At 43.5% G+C, this 20,628-nt stretch overlaps 1 protein-coding gene across 1 annotated transcript; it reads right to left on the bottom strand.

Moving 5' to 3' along the window:
* Window positions 1–576: 576 nt before the first annotated feature.
* Window positions 577–4,367, bottom strand: LOC307183884 (transmembrane emp24 domain-containing protein 9). The gene is made up of 5 exons (XM_079917032.1): window positions 4,112–4,367; window positions 3,844–3,944; window positions 2,971–3,096; window positions 2,465–2,611; window positions 577–1,511 (listed from the first exon to the last, which is right to left on the bottom strand). Exons 1-5 carry the CDS (start codon window positions 4,293–4,295, stop codon window positions 1,362–1,364), a joined length of 708 nt encoding a protein of 235 aa, XP_079773158.1. The 5' UTR covers window positions 4,296–4,367; the 3' UTR covers window positions 577–1,361.
* Between the last annotated feature and the right edge of the window lie 16,261 nt (window positions 4,368–20,628).

Here is a 20,628-nt window from a genome sequence, read left to right as displayed (position 1 = left end):
AGTTCAAGTAGTCCCCAAACTTGCCTCCCCACCCCGTCTCCTTCTCACACACTGTTGGATTAACCTTCCTCAGTTTATATTCAGGGTGTTCTAATACTCAAAACTTTGTTGAACACTGGGTAATATCCAAATCTCTTACCTGGCGTTCAAGGCTCTTCTAACTCTAACCAACTTTTCTTTCCAGCTTTCTCACAACCCCGCCCCCTCAACTCCAGCTGAAACAATGCCCATCTATCTGCATACCAGCTGTTTGCCTGTTTTCCTCAACCACCCCTGTCCTGCCTTCTTTCATCAGAATCCTTCCTCTCCTTCAAGGTCGCTGCTGAGATCCCATGCTATTGGTTAAGTCCATCAGTATCCCCCTCCTGCCCCCAACTCAGGGATTCCTGTCCTTTCCACACCTGCAGCATTCCTCTGTTCAATGTGCAGTACCTTCACTAACTAGGCACTTCCTTGAAGCACCACAACAATTCTGTCCACCTACTTTTCACTTGTTAGATGGTCTTGGGCAAAACCACCACCCACTGTCACTGGAGGGTATGGAGAGGATGAAAAGTATGAAGTTCACAGGTGGGTACACAGAATGTGAAGTGCTTTTCCCATTGGAAAAACTGACACTCCCTCAAGCACATTGCAGTGCTATGCCCACTGACAGTAGAGTAACTTTACACTGGACAAGAAGTTAATTTTTTTTTATTGGGAAACCAATGTAACAAACCTAAACTTATTGAAAATGAAATCAGTAACTAAGACTCTGCAGGCCCCATCCCCAACCAGCACCAAGGCCTCTATTTGGCCTAACCCCAGTTTCTCTAGTCCCCAAAAGAACAACCACGTGAAGAACCTGGGGTCCACCTCAGGGCTACCTTCCCACACTGCAACTCCCTCTACCCCACCCTCAATTGACACACACACCCCGGATCAGCAGGCTGGGTCTAGGCCCAAGGAGGGAATAGTGAGGTTTCCTGGGTGGCAGGGAATCATGCCCCAACTTGGTCAAAATTCCAAGTTAGGAAAGGAAGACAGAAGGAAGACTTGGCTTGCCCACCCACTCCCCTCCCCCCAGTCATCCCAGACAATAGGCTCACATCCCTGATAAGTAACACTGTGATTCTGAGGTGTCAGTAGGGCTCCCAGTGGCTTCAGATTACTGCAAAGGGCCCAGGGGAGGGGGCAGGCATTTACCCTACCACCTGCTCAGTATTAGCCAGCCAAGCTGCTACCCTCAGCTTGTGCTGTGGCCCCTCTCCCCTGCAGACACCCATGGCTGGGGACCAGGCCTCCTGCCGGAGAGAAGTCAGTCCAGGAGGCCCTTGCTTCCCCAGCCAGGGAGGAAGGATGGCCTGGGAAGCCTGGGACGGCTACACCAGCTTCTTGGCTTCAAAGAAGCTCTTGAGGTGTCGCATCTGCCAGACGCCGATGGCTACGAGAATGAGGGTCTGCAGGATAGACCACCACAGCACCCTCTGGTTGGTGCTCTCGCTGGTCTGCCGGAAGCGTTCCTCTCGCCACTGTGGGAGGGAAGAAAGGAAGACGAGCCTGAGTTGGCTGGGCCCCACCTGGGCCCACTAGAACTGCTGGGTTCCCTCCCCAGAGGATGTCCCAGGGCCAACTAACTTTGCCCAGGTTCCAGTCAAGTGCCCGAAAAAAGCCACCCCACCTGGGAACTGTCTTCACCCTCACCAGCCAGATGACCTCAGGCAACCCACTCATTTCTCCTAGGTCTATTTGCTCATCTGTAAGGTACAGCCTTACCTGGTCCTACCCTGATGCCTGTGGGAGTGGTAAAGTGGCTGTGGTATCACCCTATCAGACAGAGCTGTCCTGGAACGCTCAGAAGTGGACTTGCTCTGAGCCCTCTGCCTGGGTCTCCCAAACTGCTCCTTGAATATTGTGTGCACAGGTTGCAAACTGGTGGTCCAGGGGCTGGATGGAGCCCATACACGTTTTTGTTGGCTCACACAGTGTTTTGACAACATTTAAAACCCAGAATTTTTTACATAAAAAACCGAGACCTCTAAGTGCCTCTTAAAACCCTGGGCTAGCAATTCTGCAATGCTGCCCTCAGCTGACCACAGTAGCTGTTTCCATTTAGATAGGTCACTATTCTACCCGTCATTATGGTCACAGATCCATTCATAGTACCTGCCTGCCTCCTGGACACAGGAGAGATTAAAACCCTTGATCCCGGGAGCACTGAGAACCATGGAAATAACACCCAAGGTGTTGGTATCAATTCCTGCTCTGTCATTTTGTGTGTCTCCTAATAAGATAATGACGGCCCCTTAAGAGACTGCCTCCTCAATTAAAAGTAGTTAGTAATACCCATCCCACCTTTTAGACTTGCAATGCAGCACAGACATGTAAATCCCTTGGGTTCATAATAAATCTGACATGTGACTCCTGGCTAAGTCAGTGTGCAGCTTCTGGGAGGAAGCCCACTGCTCCTGGCTCAGCCACTCACCCGCTGGTAGTTCTGCTCTTTCTGGATCTGCTCTACTTGCTCCACCAGCTGTCGCACTCGTAGCTGCAACTCACTCAACTTGTCTTTCGCAGCAATTTCTGCATAGTCGTTGGCATGTTCACCTACCTGGATGTCCAGATGAACTCTCTGGAGACAGACAGACAAGGAAGATAGGAGAATCAGGTAGCCCTGCTCTGTCTTCCTGCCAGGGCCTAACAGCTGGTCCTCCCACCTTTCTTCATTTGTTCATTTAGCCAACACTGACTGAGGCCTCCTTAGTGTCTGGCCCTGTGGGGCTCTAGGCCCAAGGGCAAGAATAAGCCTTGGCTGATACTCTAACCAAAGCACATACAAAGAGCTCCGTAACCACACCCTGAATGTTCACTGGAAACCCAGCTGTACTGAGACACAAAATCTGACATAGTCATCTCACACCTACAGTAGCACCAGTCCCCAGTCTTGACCAGGGGCTAGAGGCCGAAAGAGTCCAACATGGGTCCACTTACCAGCATGCCTCCAGCAAAAAGGGAGAACTTGGTGGAATTGGAGTGAAGACAGATCTGGTGCTCACCAGGGGTATGGGAGGTAAAGGTGAACCTGCCTTCAGAGCCATACTGCCGGGCCAGGATGACCTGGAGAGAAGGGACTTCAGTGAGTATTATGGTAGGAATAGGGCTGATGGTGCGTAAGGCTCTAAGTGCCTCAAAAGCTGACAAGCAGAGCCCTAGGCATCCCACAAAACTAAAAGCTCCAATGCTGCTTAGCAGCAGTTACCAAAAACTTGCCTTCGAACTATCTGGAGAAGGGGCGAAGAGTCTGACATTAGGTTGGCATGTGACCACTCTTGGAAAGGGCTTTACTTTATTCATAGCTCATGCCCTTTCAACTCTTTTGCTGTCATTCTTTCAAATGAAAGGTGACAGTTGAACGGTTTTGAAGTTTTTTTGTTTGTTTTAATATCCTTATTTGTCAAATTAAAAGCTGCTCATTCTTTTTGGAAAGTACCCTGTTCCGTGAAATCCTAAAGTCTATATGTCATGGCTTTAGAGTCGACAAAACTCTTTGGTTTCTAGCACAATTAATCCACTCACCACATGTATAAGACAGATGAATTTCTATTTCACAGACCAAAGAAATGGCTTAGAGAAGGCAGCTGATTTGGCGGGTTCATGCAGCGGTCAGTAACAAGTTAAGAGAAGCAGCCAGCACTGAAAAAGCCCAAGGTTAGCCCGGAGTGAAAACCCAGGATCTTCCCACAACACCAACTGTTTTTACCAGTCTAGCAGATGCGCAAACTAGGAGGGGAAGTACCGGCGCCTGCTTGGTCTGGCGCTCAAGTTCAGAGCGGAGGGCTCAGCGGGGCTAAGGAGCCGACTCACCTTGTCCTCTGGGTCCTTAACCTCCACGAACATGCCAAGCCCAGGGGTGGCCGGTTGGTATTCCTCTCGCTGCTTGTCATACAACTGCGTCCGGTAGTTTCCTGGAAGCAAGCAGGGCGAGCCCAGTCAAAGGAACGCGAGGTGGCGCTGAGTCCGCTGTCGCCAGGGCACGCCGACGCCGCCTGCTCCCAGCTCTGAGGAGATGACCCTCCCGCAACCCCGCCCCAAGACCGCGGTCTTGTTGAAAACTCTCTCCCTGCCCTCGTACCTATAACCATGGTCTCGTCCGGAATCTCCTCAATAAAGCACTTCTTTTCCGTCTCCCCGATGTGGAAGTAAAGCGCGCTTCCGCGGGCCGCAAACCACAGCAGTAGCAGGAGGGCCCTAACGACCCTACCCAACCGGGCTCCGGGGCAGAGCCCAACAACCCGCACGCCCCGCTGTGCAGCCATCTTACCCCACTTGCCCGCGCAGCAGCAGCCGGCCCTGCCACGTAGCCCTGCCGCCGCCGCGCAGCCTGCCGGGACAGCGAGTTCCGCCGGGCGGACTACAAGTCCCAGATGCCCCGAGGCCGTGGCGCGGCGGTACTTGATTGGGGCGCCGCTTCTACCTAGGAGCGAATTGGGGACGCAGAATTGAGAAATTCTTTCCGTTGACCCTCGTCGCGGCCCAGTGACTGGTGTTGATTATCAATTTTTTACAGATCATGAAACACGCAGTTTGAGTCGCGAAGCGAATTATGATCAGGGACAGGATTCGAACCTAGGATCCTTGACTTCCCTGGGCATAGCATCTGCCCCTCCGTTTGCTTCTGTTTTTAAAAATAGAATTTTGAAAGAAATGACACAAACAATTCATGAATTTATCTTCGAAAATGTTTCAAATACTGAAGAAGAAGAAAAAACAAGAAACAGCAGCGGTAGCAGCCGCCGCCGCCGCCACGGAACCCCTTTGCCATGTCTTTGTCCCCGAAACGCCGTCCACTTGTCTGTGTGCTTCCAGGCATCCTACCTCCGCCCCTCGTCCCTCCTCCAACTCCCCCCCCCCCCCCCCCCGCTACTCATCCACGCCAGCTTTGCTGTCAGATACCAGCCTTGATGGCTCGTCTCTGAACCGGGGTTCAGTGCCCCATTGGCAGGCTGGTAAAGGAGTATTGGTGGGGGTCTTGGGGCGGAACTGCGCGTTTTGGAGAGCTCAGGGTCGGATCAGCAGAGATCTGCCTTTCGTGAATTGTATCCAAATTTCAGTGTATTTTGGCAGCTCTCCTTCGGAGTTAGCAGTTTATGATTGCGCTACCTCAAGACTTCATAGAAGCTTCCGTTTTCTCTTTATTTTGAGTTCTCTTTGTTGTTTCATTTGTCCCTAGGGAGGGGGGGTTAGTGGGAATGTGTTTAGCTTTCTCCCTCATTGGAAAGTCTTTACCTTATTTTTCTTGACAGTAATAAAATTCCATAAAATGAATGTACCTTATTTTTTTAACCATAACTCTGATGAAAGTGGTTAAGATTTCTATCACCCTAATTATTTGCTCTTACAAATAACGCTGCAGTAAAATTTCTTGTTCATTTTCTAAAAACCATTGCTGTAGGACATAGTTTTGTTGATAAGAGATCACAAAATTGTCCTCCCAAAAACTTTGTACCATATTACAACCTCACCAACAGTGTGTTGGAGTGCTTACTTCCTCACACCCTGGTCAAATGTTCTTAACCTTTTAAATATTTGCAATATCAGTGGATGAAAAATAGTATTTCACTATCCTTTAATTTCTATTTCCTTGAGGACTGAACATTTTTTTATTGGTCATTTGTTTTCTTCTATGAATTGCTGGTTGTGTTTTTCTTTGTGCTATTATAACTACATACTATATTACTGCTGTTGTAACCACCACTCAGAATTAACAAATAATTACAGAATTAATAAATGATAACATTTTATGATAATACTTTCAGGTATTTTTAAAAGTAAACATTTTATACTGAGATAATTGTCGTGGTCCAAACGCGGGTTGGAAAAGAATTTCCAGACACAAGGCAGAATGTAAAGAACATAGAATTTATTAGAGGGAAGGGTCACTGCCAGAAGAGTGGGCCGACTTCCTAGTAGTCTGGGAGAGTTGAGCCCGAACATGCTATTGATCAGTTTTTATAGCCAGAAAACAAAGGAATGGTCCGAGGTGAAAATTTCATTTACTGATTGGTCGAGGCACATATACCTTCCATCTATAGAGTGGGAGTGGGACAGGGCATATGCCTTTCCTTATTTGGGACAGGTCCCATTGCCCAGGTGGGCGTCACCCAGGTGGGCTCAGGAATTTCGTAACCATAGCAACATAGTGGGGAGGGCGATTAAGAGTCCAGTAGGGGGTGTAACCCTGAAACTTTTTCAGGCAAGGTTGTCCTTTGTCCTTGAAGCACCATTGTCCTTGGAGCACCACAATAATTATAGATTAACATGAAGCTGTAAGAAATAACTAAAGGAGATCCACAGTGCCCATTATTCAGTTTCCCCCAATGGTACCATCTTGCCCAAGTATAATACAATATCACAACCAGAATATTGACATTGATACAGTTAAGACACAGAACACTTCCATCACCACAAGGATACTTCATGTTGTCCTATTATAGCCACACCCACTTCCCTACTCCCTTACCCCCTCTGTAACCCCAGACAACCACTAATCTGTGTTTTCCATTTCTATAACTTTGTCATTTCAAGAATGTTATATAAACGGAATCATACAGTTGTAACCTTCTGCAATTGACTTTTTTCACTCAGCATAATTCTCTGGAGATTTATTCATTTTATTGCCTATTCCAACTGTTAGTTTCTTTCTGTAGTAAAAAAATAACCATTACACACAATGTATAAAGATATAATTTTGTAACATCAACAATTGAAAGGGGTGAGAACAAATCTGTGAAAGGAGCAGAGTTTTTATGTGTTATTGAAGGTAAACTGATATAAATTCAAATTAGAGTGTTTTAACTTTAGTATGTTAAATGTAATCTCCATGGTAACCACAAAAAAATTAGCTAAAGAATATACACAAGGGACTACCCTGGCCGTCCAGTGGTTAAGACTCTGTGCTGCCACTGTAGGGGGCACGGGTTCGATCCCTGGTCAGGTAACTAAGATCCTGCATGCCGTGAGGCATGGCTAAAAATAATAATAATATACACAAAAGGAAATGAGAAAGGAATTTAAATGTTTCACTACAAAAACTAATGCAAAAGAAATAAATGCAGGAAATTAGGGACAAAAACCTGTAAGGGAAATGGAAAAAAATAGCAAAATGACAGAAGTAAGTTCCTCCTTATAAGTAATTATTTTAAATGTAATTTATTAAATGTAAATAGATTAAATTCTCCAGTCAAAAGACAAAGATTGGGGCTTCCCTGGTGGCGCAGTGGTTGAGAGTCCGCCTGCTGATGCAGGGGACACGGGTTCATGCCCCGGTCCAGGAAGATCCCACATGCCACGGCGGCTGGGCCCGTGAGCCATGGCCGTTGAGCCTGCGTGTCCAGAGCCTGTGTGTCCAGAGCCTGTGCTCTGCAACGGGAGAGGCAACAACAGTGAGAGGCCCGCATATCCCAAAAAACCCCAAAAAAGACAAAGATTGGAAAATTGGGTAAAACCCACAATCCAACTATATGCAATCTGCAAGAGACTCATTTTACTTTATTTTATTTTACTGTTTTATTTTATTGGAAACATAGTATATTTTGGAAGAACTCACTACTTAAGGTGACAGAATTCCACAATCAAATTACATGAAAATATACGTCGCAATTTCTTTGTACAATAGATGAGAAAAATCTGCAGTATAGAAGAATAGAGGCAAAGAAATACGAAGGGCTAAGGAGAAGGCTATGAGGGTAAACAGCATTTTTAATAGCAAACCCAGAAGTTAAGTAGAAAGCCTGTAGTTGTGCATGCTTTATTCATCCAAACTTCACATTAGGTAACTGAAGGACAAAAATAAAACCAAATTTTGTATTGTTTGGGGTAAATTTCAATAATTTTAATCTGAATTGAATTCAGAACCAATTCTTTTTAGTTCTTGGGGATCATGACTGAATTCAAGAGCTCTCAACAATGAAAAAATGTTATTGCTACATCCAATCCAAGAGATGAGTGCAAGTATAATACAAAAGAAACAAAGCACCTAGTGATGACCATTCCTCTGACGTCATCATTAAAAATCAAGTAGTTGCTTATTGAGTATTTTGGTATTTGAACTAAATGATTTGAAAACTTCCTGGCAGACAGAAGAGATAAAAGCAAAGGGGAGGGGACTTCTCTGGTGGCGCAGTGGTTAAGAATCCACCTGCTAATGCAGGAGACACGGGTTCAATCCCTGGTCCAGGAAGATCCCACATATCACAGAGCAACTAAGCCCCTGCACCACAACTACTGAGCCTGCGCTCTAGAGTCGGTAAGTCACAGCTACTGAGCCCACGTGCCACAACTACTGAGCCCATGTGCCGCAACTATTGAAGCCCTCACACCTAGAGCCTGTGCTCTGCAACAAGAGAAGACTGCACAATGAGAAGCCCACACACCACAACGAAGAGTAGCCCCGCTCACCACAACTAGACAAAGTCCATGCACAGCAATGAAGACCCAATGCAGGCAAAAACTAAATTAATTAATTAATAATAAATTCCATTTACAATAGTATTAAAAAAAGCCTTAGGAATAAACTCAACCGTGGAGGTGAAAGACTTGTACTATGAAAACTGCAAAAAATTTCTGAAAGAAATTGTAGAAGACATAAATAAATAGAAAGACATCCTATGTTCATGGATTGGAAGAATAAATATTTTTATGATGTTGTTACTACCCAAAGCAAGCTACAGATTTAATGCAATTCCTATCAAAATCCCAATGATTTATTTTTGCACAAATAGAGAAACCCATCCTAAAATTCATATGGAATATCAAGGGACCCAAAATAGGCAAAACAATCTTGAAAAAGAAGAATCAAGTTCTTGATTTCAAAACTTAACTACAAAGCTACAGTAATCAAAACAGTGTGGTACTGGCATAAAGTACAGACATGTAGGTCAATGGAACCAAATAGAGAGTGCAGAAATAAACCCTCACATATATGGTCAAATGATTTTCAACAAGGGTGCCAAGACCATTCAGTCTTCAAAAAATGGTGGGAAAATTGGTTATCCACATACAAAAGAATGAAGTTTAACCGTTGCCACCATATACAAAATTAGCTCAAAATGGACTCATGACCTAAATATAAGGCCTAAAACTATAAAACCCTTAGAAGAAAACATAGGGCAAAAACTTCATGACATTAGATTTGGCAATGGTGTTTTGGATATGACACCAAAGGCACAAGAAACAAAAGAAAAAATAGACAAATTGGACTTTATGAATAAATTTTTTATTTATGCATCAAAAGAAACGATCAGCAAAGTAAAAAGGCAACCCACGGAATGGGAGAAAATATTTGCAAATCATATATTAGACAAGGGATTAATATCTAGAATATATAGAGAACCCCTAAAACTTAACAACAACAAAAAAACAAACAACTCAATTTGAAAATAGTAAAGGACTTGAATAGACATTTCTCCAAAAAGATATACAAACAGTCAATAAGCATATGAAAAGATTCTCAACATAACTAATTAACAAGGAAATGCAAATCAAAACTACAGTGAGATAGTACCTCACATCCATTAGGATGACTAGTACCAAAAAGCAGAAAACGAATATTGAAAGGATGTAGAGAAATTGGAACCCTTGTGCACTGCTGATGGGAATGTAAAATGGTACAGCTGTTGTGGAGAACAGTATGGTGGTTACTCAAAAAACTAAAAACCAGAACTACCATATGATCCAGCAATTCCACTTCTGGGTATATACTCAAAAGAATTGAAAGCAGGGTCTTAAAAAGATATTTTTTACACTCATATTCATAATAGCAATAGCTTTAATGTGGAAATTCAAGTATCCATTGACAGATGGATGGATAAGCAAAATGTGGTATATACATACAATGAAATAATCAGCCTTTAAGAGGAAGGAAATTCTGACATATGCTACAACATGGACAGACCTTGAGGATGTTATGCTAAGTGAAATAAACCAATCACAAAGACAAATACTGTATTATGTCATTAACATAAGATTCCTAGAGTAGTCAAATTCATAGAGACAGAAAGTAGAATGGAAACCCTGAAGGGTTATGGGGGCAGGGAATGGAAAGCTGTTATTTAATGGGTATAGGGTTTCAGTTTTGCAAGATGAAAAGAGTTCTGGAGATAGTGGTTATAGTTTCATAACAATATGAATGTACTTAAACACTACTAAACTGTACACCTTGAAATGGGTGAGACTAACTTTTATGTTATGTGTATTTTACCATACTATATTGGGGGAAAAAGGGGGGGCTTCCACTGTCCCTTTCCTCACAGTGAGCCACAGCCACCCCTGGCCTCTGCAGGAGACCCTCCAACACTAGCAGAAGAAATAAATCTTGGATTTTAAAAATCAATGCTGAGCAGAAGCAAGAAAAACTACAATTCTGCAGCCTGTGGAACAAAAACCACATTCACAGAAAGATAGACAAGATTAAAAGGCTATGTACCAAATGAAGGAACAAGATAAAACCTGAGTAAAACAACTAAAAGAAGTGGAGATAGGCAACCTTCCAGAAAAAGAATTCAGAATAATAATAGTGAAGATGATCCAGGGCCTCGGAAAAAGAATGGAGGCAAAGATCGAGTAGACAGAAGAAATGTTTTAAAAAGACCAAGAAGGGTTTCCTTGGTAGAGCAGTGGTTGAGAGTCCACCTGCCGATGCAGGGGACACGGGTTTGTGCCCTGGTCCAGGAAGATCCCACGTGCCACGGAGCAGCTGGGCCCATGAGCTATGGCCGTTGAGCCTGCGCGTCTGGAACCTGCGTGTCTGGAGCCTGTGCTCCGCAAAGGGAGAAGGCACAACAGTGAGAGGCCCGCGTACTGCAAAAAAAAAAAAAAAAAAAAAAATTAAAAAAGACCGAGAAGAATTAAAGAACAAACAAACAGAGATGAACAATACAATAACAGAAATTAAAATTACACTAGAAGGAATCAATAGCAGAATAACTGAGGCAGAAGAATGGATAAGTGGCCTGGAAGACAGAATGGTGGAATTCACTGCGGTGAAACAGAATAAAGAAAAAAGAATGGAAAGAAATGAAGACAGCCTAAGAGACCTCTGGGACAACATTAAACACAACAACATTCACATTATAGGGGTCCCAGAAGGAGAAGAGAGAGAGCAAGGACCCAAGAAAATATTTGAAGAGATTATAATCGAAAATTTCCCTAACATGGGAAAGGAAATAGCCACCCAAGTCCAGGAAGCTCAGAGAGTCCCATACAGAATAAAGCCAAGGAGAAACATGCCGAGACACATAGTAATCAAACGGGCAAAAATTAAAGACAAAGAAAAATTATTGAAAGCAGCAAGGGAAAAATGACAAATAATATACAAGGGAACTCCCATAAGGTTAACAGGTTATTTCTCAGCAGAAACTCTACAAGCCAGAAGGGAGTGGCATGATATACTTAAAGTGCTGAAAGGGAAGAACCTACAACCAAGATTATTCTACCTGGCAAAGATCTCATTCAGATTCAGTGGAGAAATCAAAAGCTTTACAGACAAGCAAAAGCTAAGAGAATTCAGTACCACCAAACCAGCTCTACAACAAATGCTAAAGGAACTTCTGTAAGTGGGAAACACAAGAGAAGAAAATGACCTACAAAAACAAACCCTAAACAATTAAGAAAATTGTCATAGGAACATACATATCAATAATTACCTTAAACGTGAATGGATTAAATACTCCAACCAAAAGACACAGGCTTGCTGAATGGATACAAAACAAGACCTATATATATGCTGTCTACAAGAGACCCACTTCAGACCTAGGGACACATGCAGACTGAAAGTGAGGGGATGGAAAAAGATATTCCATGCAAATGGAAATCAAAAGAAATCTGGAGTAGCAATACTCATATCAGATAAAATAGACGTTAAAATAAAGTATGGTACAAGAGACAAGGAAGGACACAATAGAATGATCAAGGGATCAATCCAAGAAGAAGATATAACAATTATAAATATATATGCACCCAACATAGGAGCACCTCAATACATAAGGCAACTGCTAACGGCTATAAAACAGGAAATCGACAGTAACACAATAATACTGGAAGAGGTTAACACCTCACTTACACCAATGAATAGATTATTCAAAATGAAAATAAATAAGGAAACACAAGCTTTAAATGACACAATAGACCAGATAGATTTAACTGATATTTATAGGACATTCCATCCAAAAACTGCAGATTACACTTTCTTCTCAAGTGCGCACGGAACATTCTCCAGGATAGATCACATCTTGGGTCACAAATCAAGCCTCAGTAAATTTAAGAAAATTGAAATCATATCAACCATCTTTTCTGACCACAATGCTATGAGATTAGAAATGAATTAAAGGGAAAAAAATGTAAAATACACAAACACATGGAGGCTAAACAATACGTTAGTAAATAACCAAGAGATCACTGAAGAAATCTAAGAGGAAATAAAAAAATACCTAGAGACAAATGACAAAGAAAGCACTACGATCCAAAACCTATGGGATGCAGCAAAAAGCTGTTCTAAGAGGGAAGTTTATAGCTATACAAGCCTACCTCAAGAAACAAGAAAAATCTCAAAATAAACAATCTAACCTTACACCTAAAGGAACTAGAGGAAGAAGAACAAACAAAACCCAAAGTTAGCAGAAGGAAAGAAATCATAAAGATCAGAGCAGAAATAAATGAAATAGAAACAAAAAAAATAGCAAAGATGAATAAAACTAAAAGCTGGTTCTTTGAGAAGATAAACTAAATTGATAAATCATTAGCCAGACTCATCAAGAAAAAGAGGGAGAGGACTTAAATCAATAAAATTAGAAATGAAAAAGGCGAAGTTACAACAGACACCGCAGAAATACAAAGCATCCTAAGAGACTACTACACGCAGCTCTATGCCAATAAAATGGACAACCTGGAAGAAATGGACAAATTCTTAGAAAGGTATAACCTTCCAAGACTGAACCAGGAAGAAATAGAAAATATGAACAGACAAATCACAAGTAATGAAATTGAAACTGTGATTAAAAATCTTCCAGCAGGGTTTCCCTGGTGGTGCAGTGGTTGAGAGTCCACCTGCCAATGCAGAGGACACGGGTTCGTGCCCCAATCCGGGAAGATCCCACATGCCGTGGAGTGGCTGGACCCGTAAGCCATGGCCGCTGAGCCTGCGCGTCCGGAGCCTGTGCTCCGCAACGGGAGAAGCCACAGCAGTGAGAGGCCCGCATACCGCTTAAAAAAAAAAATGGGCAGAAGACCTAAATAGACATTTCTCCAAAGAAGACATGCAGATGGCCAAAAAGCGCATGAAAAGCTGCTCAACATCACTAATTATTAGAGAAATGCAAATCAAAACTACAATGAGGTATCACCTCACACCAGTTAGAATGGGCATCATCAGAAAATCTACAAACAACAAATGCTGGAGAGGGTGTGGAGAAAAGGGAACCCTTTTGCACTGTTGGTGGGAATGTAAATTGATACAGCCACTATGGAGAACAGTATGGAGGTTCCTTAATAAACTAAAAATAGAATTACCATATGATCCAGCAATCCCACTACTGGGCATATACCCAGAGAAAACCATAATTCAAAAAGACACATGCACCCCAATGTTCATTGCAGCACTATTTACAATAGCCAGGTCATGGAAGCAACCTAAATGCCCATTGACAGACGAATGGATAAAGAAGATGTGGTACATATATAAAATAGAATATTACTCAGCCATAAAAAGGAACAAAATTGGGTCATTTGTTGAGACGTGGATGGATCTAGAGACTGTCATACAGAGTGAAGTAAGTCAGAAAGAGAAAAAAAATACCATATATTAATGCATACATGTGGAACCTAGAAAAATGGTACAGATGAACCAGTTTGCAGGGCAGAAACTGAGACACAGATGTAGAGAACAAACATATGGACACCAAGGGGGCAAAGTAGCGGGGGCGTTGGTGTGGTGGTGTGATGAATTGGGTGATTGGGATTGACACGTATACACTGATGTGTATAAAATTGATGACTAATAAGAATCTGCTGTATAAAAAAAAAACAAAATAAAATTCAATTTTTTTTCCTAACTTTGATACACAATGTAGGTTGTCTCTCTCTTCTGGAATGTTCTTTTCCCAGATCCTGACGTGATGAATTCTTCCTGATGTTCAAAGCTCAGCTTAAATGCCATCTCAGAGAGGCTTTCCCAACCCAGAGACCCCCCATGCCAGTCACTCTCAGTCACAACATTCTGTTTTATTTTTACTAAAGCAAGTATTGCCCCCTGATATTTTCTTATTTTATTCATGTACTTTTATCAGTTATCTTCCCCCACTCTAGCGGTAAAATATAAGTCCATGGAACAGAGTTTGTCTTCTTAGTGCTGTGTATCCTGGAATGAAACCATGTCTAGTACCTAATAGATGATCAATAAGTATTTATTACATGAATGTATGAAAAGTATTCTCATTTCATTATTTTAAAAATAGCATAATGTCATGTTATATGTCAATTATACCCCAATTTGACTTTTAATTAAAAATAATAAATTTTTTTAAAAAAGGGAAGGAAAAAGTAACCATTAAGTAGTAGCCATCCTATGATGCTCCACAGTTTAGCCACTGATGAACATTTGGGTTGTTTCCAGCTTACTTTTATTTCCATTACAAATAAAGACGCAATAAACATTTATGTACAGTTTTTTTTTCTAACTTTATTTATTTGTTTATATTTTATTTTTGGCTGTGTTGGAACTTCGTTGCTGTGGGCGGGTTTCTCTAGTTGGGCGAGCGGGGGCTACTGTTTGTTGCGGTGAGTGGGCTACTCAGTGCAGTGGCTTCTCTTGTTGCAGAGCACAGGCTCTAGGCCACAAGGGCTTCAGTAGTTGCAGCACATGGCCTCAATAGTTGTGGCTCGTGGGCTCCAGAGTGCAGGCTCAGTAGTTGTGGCGCACTGGCTTAGTTTCTCCACGGCATGTGGGATCTTCCCAGACCAGGGTTCGAACCCGTGTCCCCTGCATTGGCAGGCAGATTCTTAACCACTGCACCACCACAGAAACCTGATGTACAGGTTTTTGTATGAACATAAGTCTTCTTTTCTCTGGAACAAATGCCTAGGTGAGCAATTGCTGGGTCTTATGGTAGTTGAATGCTAAGTTTTTAAAGAAACTGATAAAATCTTTTCCAGAGTGACTACTATTTTACATTCCCACCAGCAATGTATAAGTGATCCAGTTTTTCCACATTGTCACCGACATTTGTTGTTGTCACTATTTTTTACTTTAGCCATTCTGATATGTTTGTAATGATACTTTGATAAGGATAGAGTAGGATAATTAAATAGTTTAGAAATTCCACTGGGGGATTAAAGACAGAAAAGGAATTTTAAGGGTGTTTGGGAGACTGTTGTAAGCTAATGAGCACTCAAGAAAAGAATCAAGTAACCCAGTAATAATCTACTCTACCTTGAAGGAAGACCAGGTGCATTCAAGCCCCAGACCCACTCAAGCCACAAATACTCATAGTTAAAATACAAGACAATAGTTATGGAGTCTGAATCTTGTTCAATAGTTATGGAGTCTGAATCTTGTTACATGAAGTCAGGGAGTTAATGGTCCTTGAAGAGTAGCATTTCTGCACATAGCTACTACAGCAATATAGGTGAGAGGTGAAAAACTAGGGGAAACGGAACGTTATGCAGAGACCTGAGATGAATTACCATATTTTAGTATGTCACCACCCTTTTGCTAATATACATAAGATTTAAATAGCACCATGACAGTCCCAGTTAGACGATAGAGGGTTAAAGGAAGAACTCATAATGTAGGCCTTGACGTCTACCCAAAAATGAGGAAGAAGGTGGTCTTCTCCCCTCCCCACTTTTTCTTTCATTATAACAATGTAGCCCTCTTTGTTCTCAGGGCTGCCTTCCCTTGCCTGCCAGCTTGTAGCTCTCACAAGCATCCTATGCTAATAAACTCACTCTTTGCCTGTTTCTTTGCCTCCTGCTGAATTCTTTCTGTGCCGAGACAAAAAACATGAGCTTCAATAAGTCCTGAGACTAGATGTGTGGTTTCATTTAAAAGACAGTGGGTTTGAGTCCCCTCCTAAGTCAGTGATTGTGGGTTCAAGTCCCAATCTGAGGTGCAGCTGGGTTTGAGTCTCATCTTCATTGTGGTTTTAATTTGCATTTCTCTAATGGCTGATGTTGAAAACCTTTCCATGCATTCATTTGCATCTTTATATCCTCTTTAATTAGATGTTTCTTCATGTCTTTTGCCCATTTTCTATTTGAATTTTTACTTTTGTTTGTTTGTTTTTTGTTTGTTTGTTTTTTGCGGTACGCGGGCCTCTCACTGTTGTGGCCTCTCCTGTTGCGGAGCACAGGCTCCGGAAGCGCAGGCTCAGCGGCCATGGCTCACGGGCCTAGCCGCTCCGTGGCATGTGGGATCCTTCCGGACCGGGGCACGAACCTGTGTCCCCTGCATCGGCAGGCGGACTCTAACCACTGCGCCACCAGGGAAGCCCAGTTAGATGTTTTTAAATGGTGTCATTGCCTTAAAATTTGGGTTTTGCTAAAGCCCTTTTACAGGAAGTTCTTTGCTTTCCTATATCTTGTGAGATGAGGAAAGGGATATCTCTACATCTCACACATGTCATATTTCCCAAGCTATGCTGACACCAGGCTGTGTGCTTTTTGTCTGACACACTGTCTTGTCTGTTCCATTCGTTTCCTCTGAGTTCTTTAAGTCAGAATCTCCACATTGAGAACTGGAATGGTAAGAAGTAGACAACTGTTGGCCCATTCTCTTTCTGTGGCAGTGGAGAAAAAGAGAATAATTTCTATCTAGATCTTTACCAGTCTTGTTGGAAATCTCCCCCACTGAGCATTGGACATAGTCAAAGCAGAAGATGGGTTCCATGTCCCAAACAGTTTTCCTAAATCCAGGGCCACAGCTTTGAGAACACTCAGAGATCGGAGTCTGAACAGTAATAGGGGAAAAGTTCATGAGGGATTAAATAATACAGGGAAAGGAAAGAAGGCAGCAGTAGGAGAATATGAATATATACCCAATGTGTGTGTGTTTGTGTGTAATTTGGGACACAGGTATGGAGTTTATTCTTTTTTTAAAATTAATTAATTTATTTTTGTATATTTTTTTGGCTGTGTTGGGTCTTCGTTTCTGTGCGAGGGCTTTCTCTAGTTGCGGCAAGCGGGGGCCACTCTTCATCGCGGTGCGCAGGGCTCTCACTATCGCGGCCTCTCTTGTTGCAGAGCACAGGCTCCAGACGCGCAGGATCAGTAGTTGCGGCTCACGGGCCTAGTTGCTCCACAGCATGTGGGATCTTCCCAGACCAGGGCTCGAACCCGTGTCCCCTGCAATGGCAGGCAGATTCTCAACCACCGTGCCACCAGGGAAGCCCTGGAGTTTATTCTTGACATACATTCAGGGGAACAGGGAAATTGGAGATCAAATAACATCACAGTGTTGATGGTAACTGAAGAACTTACTTCACTTTGATTCCATCCACATATCCTTAAGTCAGAAGCTCCCTCATGAAGAGACTCCAATCTTAGGAAGCAAACACCAGCGCCACCTCTCCCACACTCAGGGAGCAGTCCTGGTGTTCTCTTCCTCCTCTCCAGTGGTGGCAGTGCCCATTCAACCAACAAGTATTCACACAGTTGGCACCTGTAAGCTGGAGTGATTGACACAACCCCCTGAGAGGCAGAGAGTTCAGCAACATGGACCAGGAGCAAGGGGGCTGAGCCCTCATCTGGAGCAGCTGTAGGGGCAGGAAAACATGAGGACCGGAGAAGGGAAGTAAGGTACAAGGTCATACAGTCAACTAATGACAGAGCCAGTACAGAATCCTGAATCTTAGTTTTGGGGATGGGGATGGGGAAGGATGGACATACCTTAGGTCATTTGAACCTGTTCTTCAAAGCCAGAAACATGGCTGGGACTTGCCAGATTGAGTGCAGCAGTATCCTGGCAGTGGCAGCAGTAGAAACCTAATTGTCTTACTTTCCTCTTAACCTTGGCCCCAATCTGCTCTGCCCCAGTCCAAGAGAAGGCAGGGCTGTGACCCACCTTTCTCCTCACCTGCTCCACCCTGTTCCCCAACTCCTGACTTGTAAAACCCTCAGTGTAGGTGGGATGAGAATGCTGCCATGATCTTTTGGAGACCCAGTGGTGCAGACTCTGGTTGAGGAGTGTATTAACTATATTTTCTTATATTCTGTGTTCCTGATGCTCTGGCATCTGGGGCCTCACTACCCCTCCCAGGGTTAGTTCTTAGAGATAGCAAAGGACTCACCTGAGAGGGTACCTTTCATATGTAAACCAACCAATCCAAAGCCCATACCCCCCTGCCCCCAACCACCATCTTTATTGAACTCTCACGCAACAAGCCAATATTCCTCCTGCCCTAATCACCTCAGGGTCGGGTACCAGATAACCCATGACAGCCCCAACACCACAGAGCCTGCTGAAATTATTCAAACTAACCAATCACCCACTCCTTCCCATGAACACCATAATAAAGGCTTTTATCCATGCTTTCCCCTCACTCCTCTGCCTCCTGACCAACACTGGTGTTTCCCCATGTGACCCTGCATGACTTGGTGTACCCAGTCTGCTTGGGAACTGTGAGTAAAAAACTATCTTTTCTTTCTTTCTTTTTCGGCCATGCCCTGCGGCATGTGGGATCTTAGTTCCCCAACCAGGGATCAAACTTGCACCCCCTGCAGTGGAAGTGCAGAGTATTAACCACTGGACCACCAGGGAAGTCCCCAAACTATCTTTTCAATAGTAATCATCTCCTGATCTGTTGGCCTCACCATGCCTGAATAATAGTAAAACTTACTTTTTAAAATCAGAGAGAAAAAAGGGAGGAGGGAGGCGCTATGGAAAAGAAGGGAGGAAATAGTGGAGAGGAAAGGGGAAGAAAGGGGAAGTAAGGAAGTGTCACTGTCTGGATTTGCCATCTTCCTCTTCTCTCTTCCCTCCACCTTGGTCTCCCCATCATGTCCCCTACCCTCCTTTTTCCCTGGGTTCTATCTCATTCTATACAATGAATGATCTTTGAACCAAAAGAATGAGGTTTCCCATTTGCATGGAAGACTGGAGAGAAAGTCTTCATTCAAGGGCAGAAGTGGTTACCAGTTCGGGAACTTGATAGAAAGGGTGATGATAAATAGAAGATGTCTGAGAAAGCTGCATCCCTTATCCAGGTTCATCTATACAACCTCAGGCATGAGGGGAGAGGATTCACCTTTGGTGAAAACTGAGCCCAGAGAGGAGTCCTGGTGCCTCAACCAAGTCTGTGCATTTCTTTACTCATCCAGAAAAGATGTTTGGAAGACAGTGGAGACCTTTGAGGATGCTGCAAACATTTTACTGTGGGAAAGTATAACGGTATTTTGGCTGGGGTAGAGCTGAGTCTTAAGTGCACTGGTATGTTGCATTTGGCCACATTACCCCTAGAGGTCCTCTGAGTCCTGGGATCAATGGCTTCCTGATTCTCAGGGACTGAGGAACAGCCCAGCCATTCCCTTTGATTTGCCCTCCTTATGGGAACCCCTGCAGTGAAGGAGGGTTGGAGGACCAAGCCAGGCACAGACCTGTGGGATGGATTGCCTGAAGCCCTGAAGAGAGATGGACTGGAAAGAGAGACAGTGAGAAAACTCTGAGAAAACTCACCAGGAGTGGAAGAATTCTGTCAGAGGGATAAGTGTGAGCCTGTGTGGGGGGTGGGGGGTGGGGGTGGTGCATGAAGCAGGAACAGTGGTTGGTTCCAGGTCCAGCGTGATACTGTTCTTGATATCCCTGGATTCAGCACATACACACCCTTCAGTGCCTAGGTGTTCTGGGAAAGAAAGCACAGGGAAAAGAACTTTCATAGGAAATTCCTTTGTGGAGATGGTCACAAGGAATATTTTTCTACATGGCAGGGAGGAAGAAGAATGCAGAGACCAGTGGACCAGAGGAAGGAACACTGGCATGGTCGTGTCCTGGGGATGATGTGGAGGTCACCAGCACACCGACAGAATCCACCCAGCACCAGAGCAGAATTGCACATGGAAGCTCTGATTTTATGTTCAAGAACATTCTAACCATGAGGTATCTCCACCCCCACCATCCCTAGTTCGAGATGCCTAATGGGAATAATGAGGAGGGGACATCATAAGAAAGGCCAGGCACAAGGTATGGAGATTTTGGCTTATGACTCATCATTACTCTTCTTCCTTCTTTCTCTCCAAACTCCTTCATCCTTGCTTTCTTCTTTCTCTCTCTTTTTTCTTCCAACTTCTCTTTCTTTTTCCTCTCTCTGTCCCCCCCTTTCCTTCCATACTCCCCTCTACTTTTTCTCCTTCCTCTCTCTTCCCTTTCTCTAACCAAACATCCACTGCACAATCATACTGTTCCTAGATTTTCGCTAGGCTTTGGGGAGCACAGAGATAAATATATGTGGCAGAAACCTGTCTTAATCTCTTCCAGCTATCAGCCCCAAGAGACTTGCATGTGAATGGACAATTATAATTCAACATGGTTAACGCAAGGTCCCAAGGAGCCCAGGGCAGGAAACACCTAAAAGAGGGATGCTGCACTTGAGTCTTGAGAGGGTG

This window comes from Stenella coeruleoalba (assembly GCF_951394435.1).
Source record: "Stenella coeruleoalba genome assembly, chromosome: 3".
Lineage (NCBI taxonomy): Eukaryota > Metazoa > Chordata > Mammalia > Artiodactyla > Delphinidae > Stenella > Stenella coeruleoalba.
This window is presented reverse-complemented; position numbering and strand designations above follow the sequence as displayed.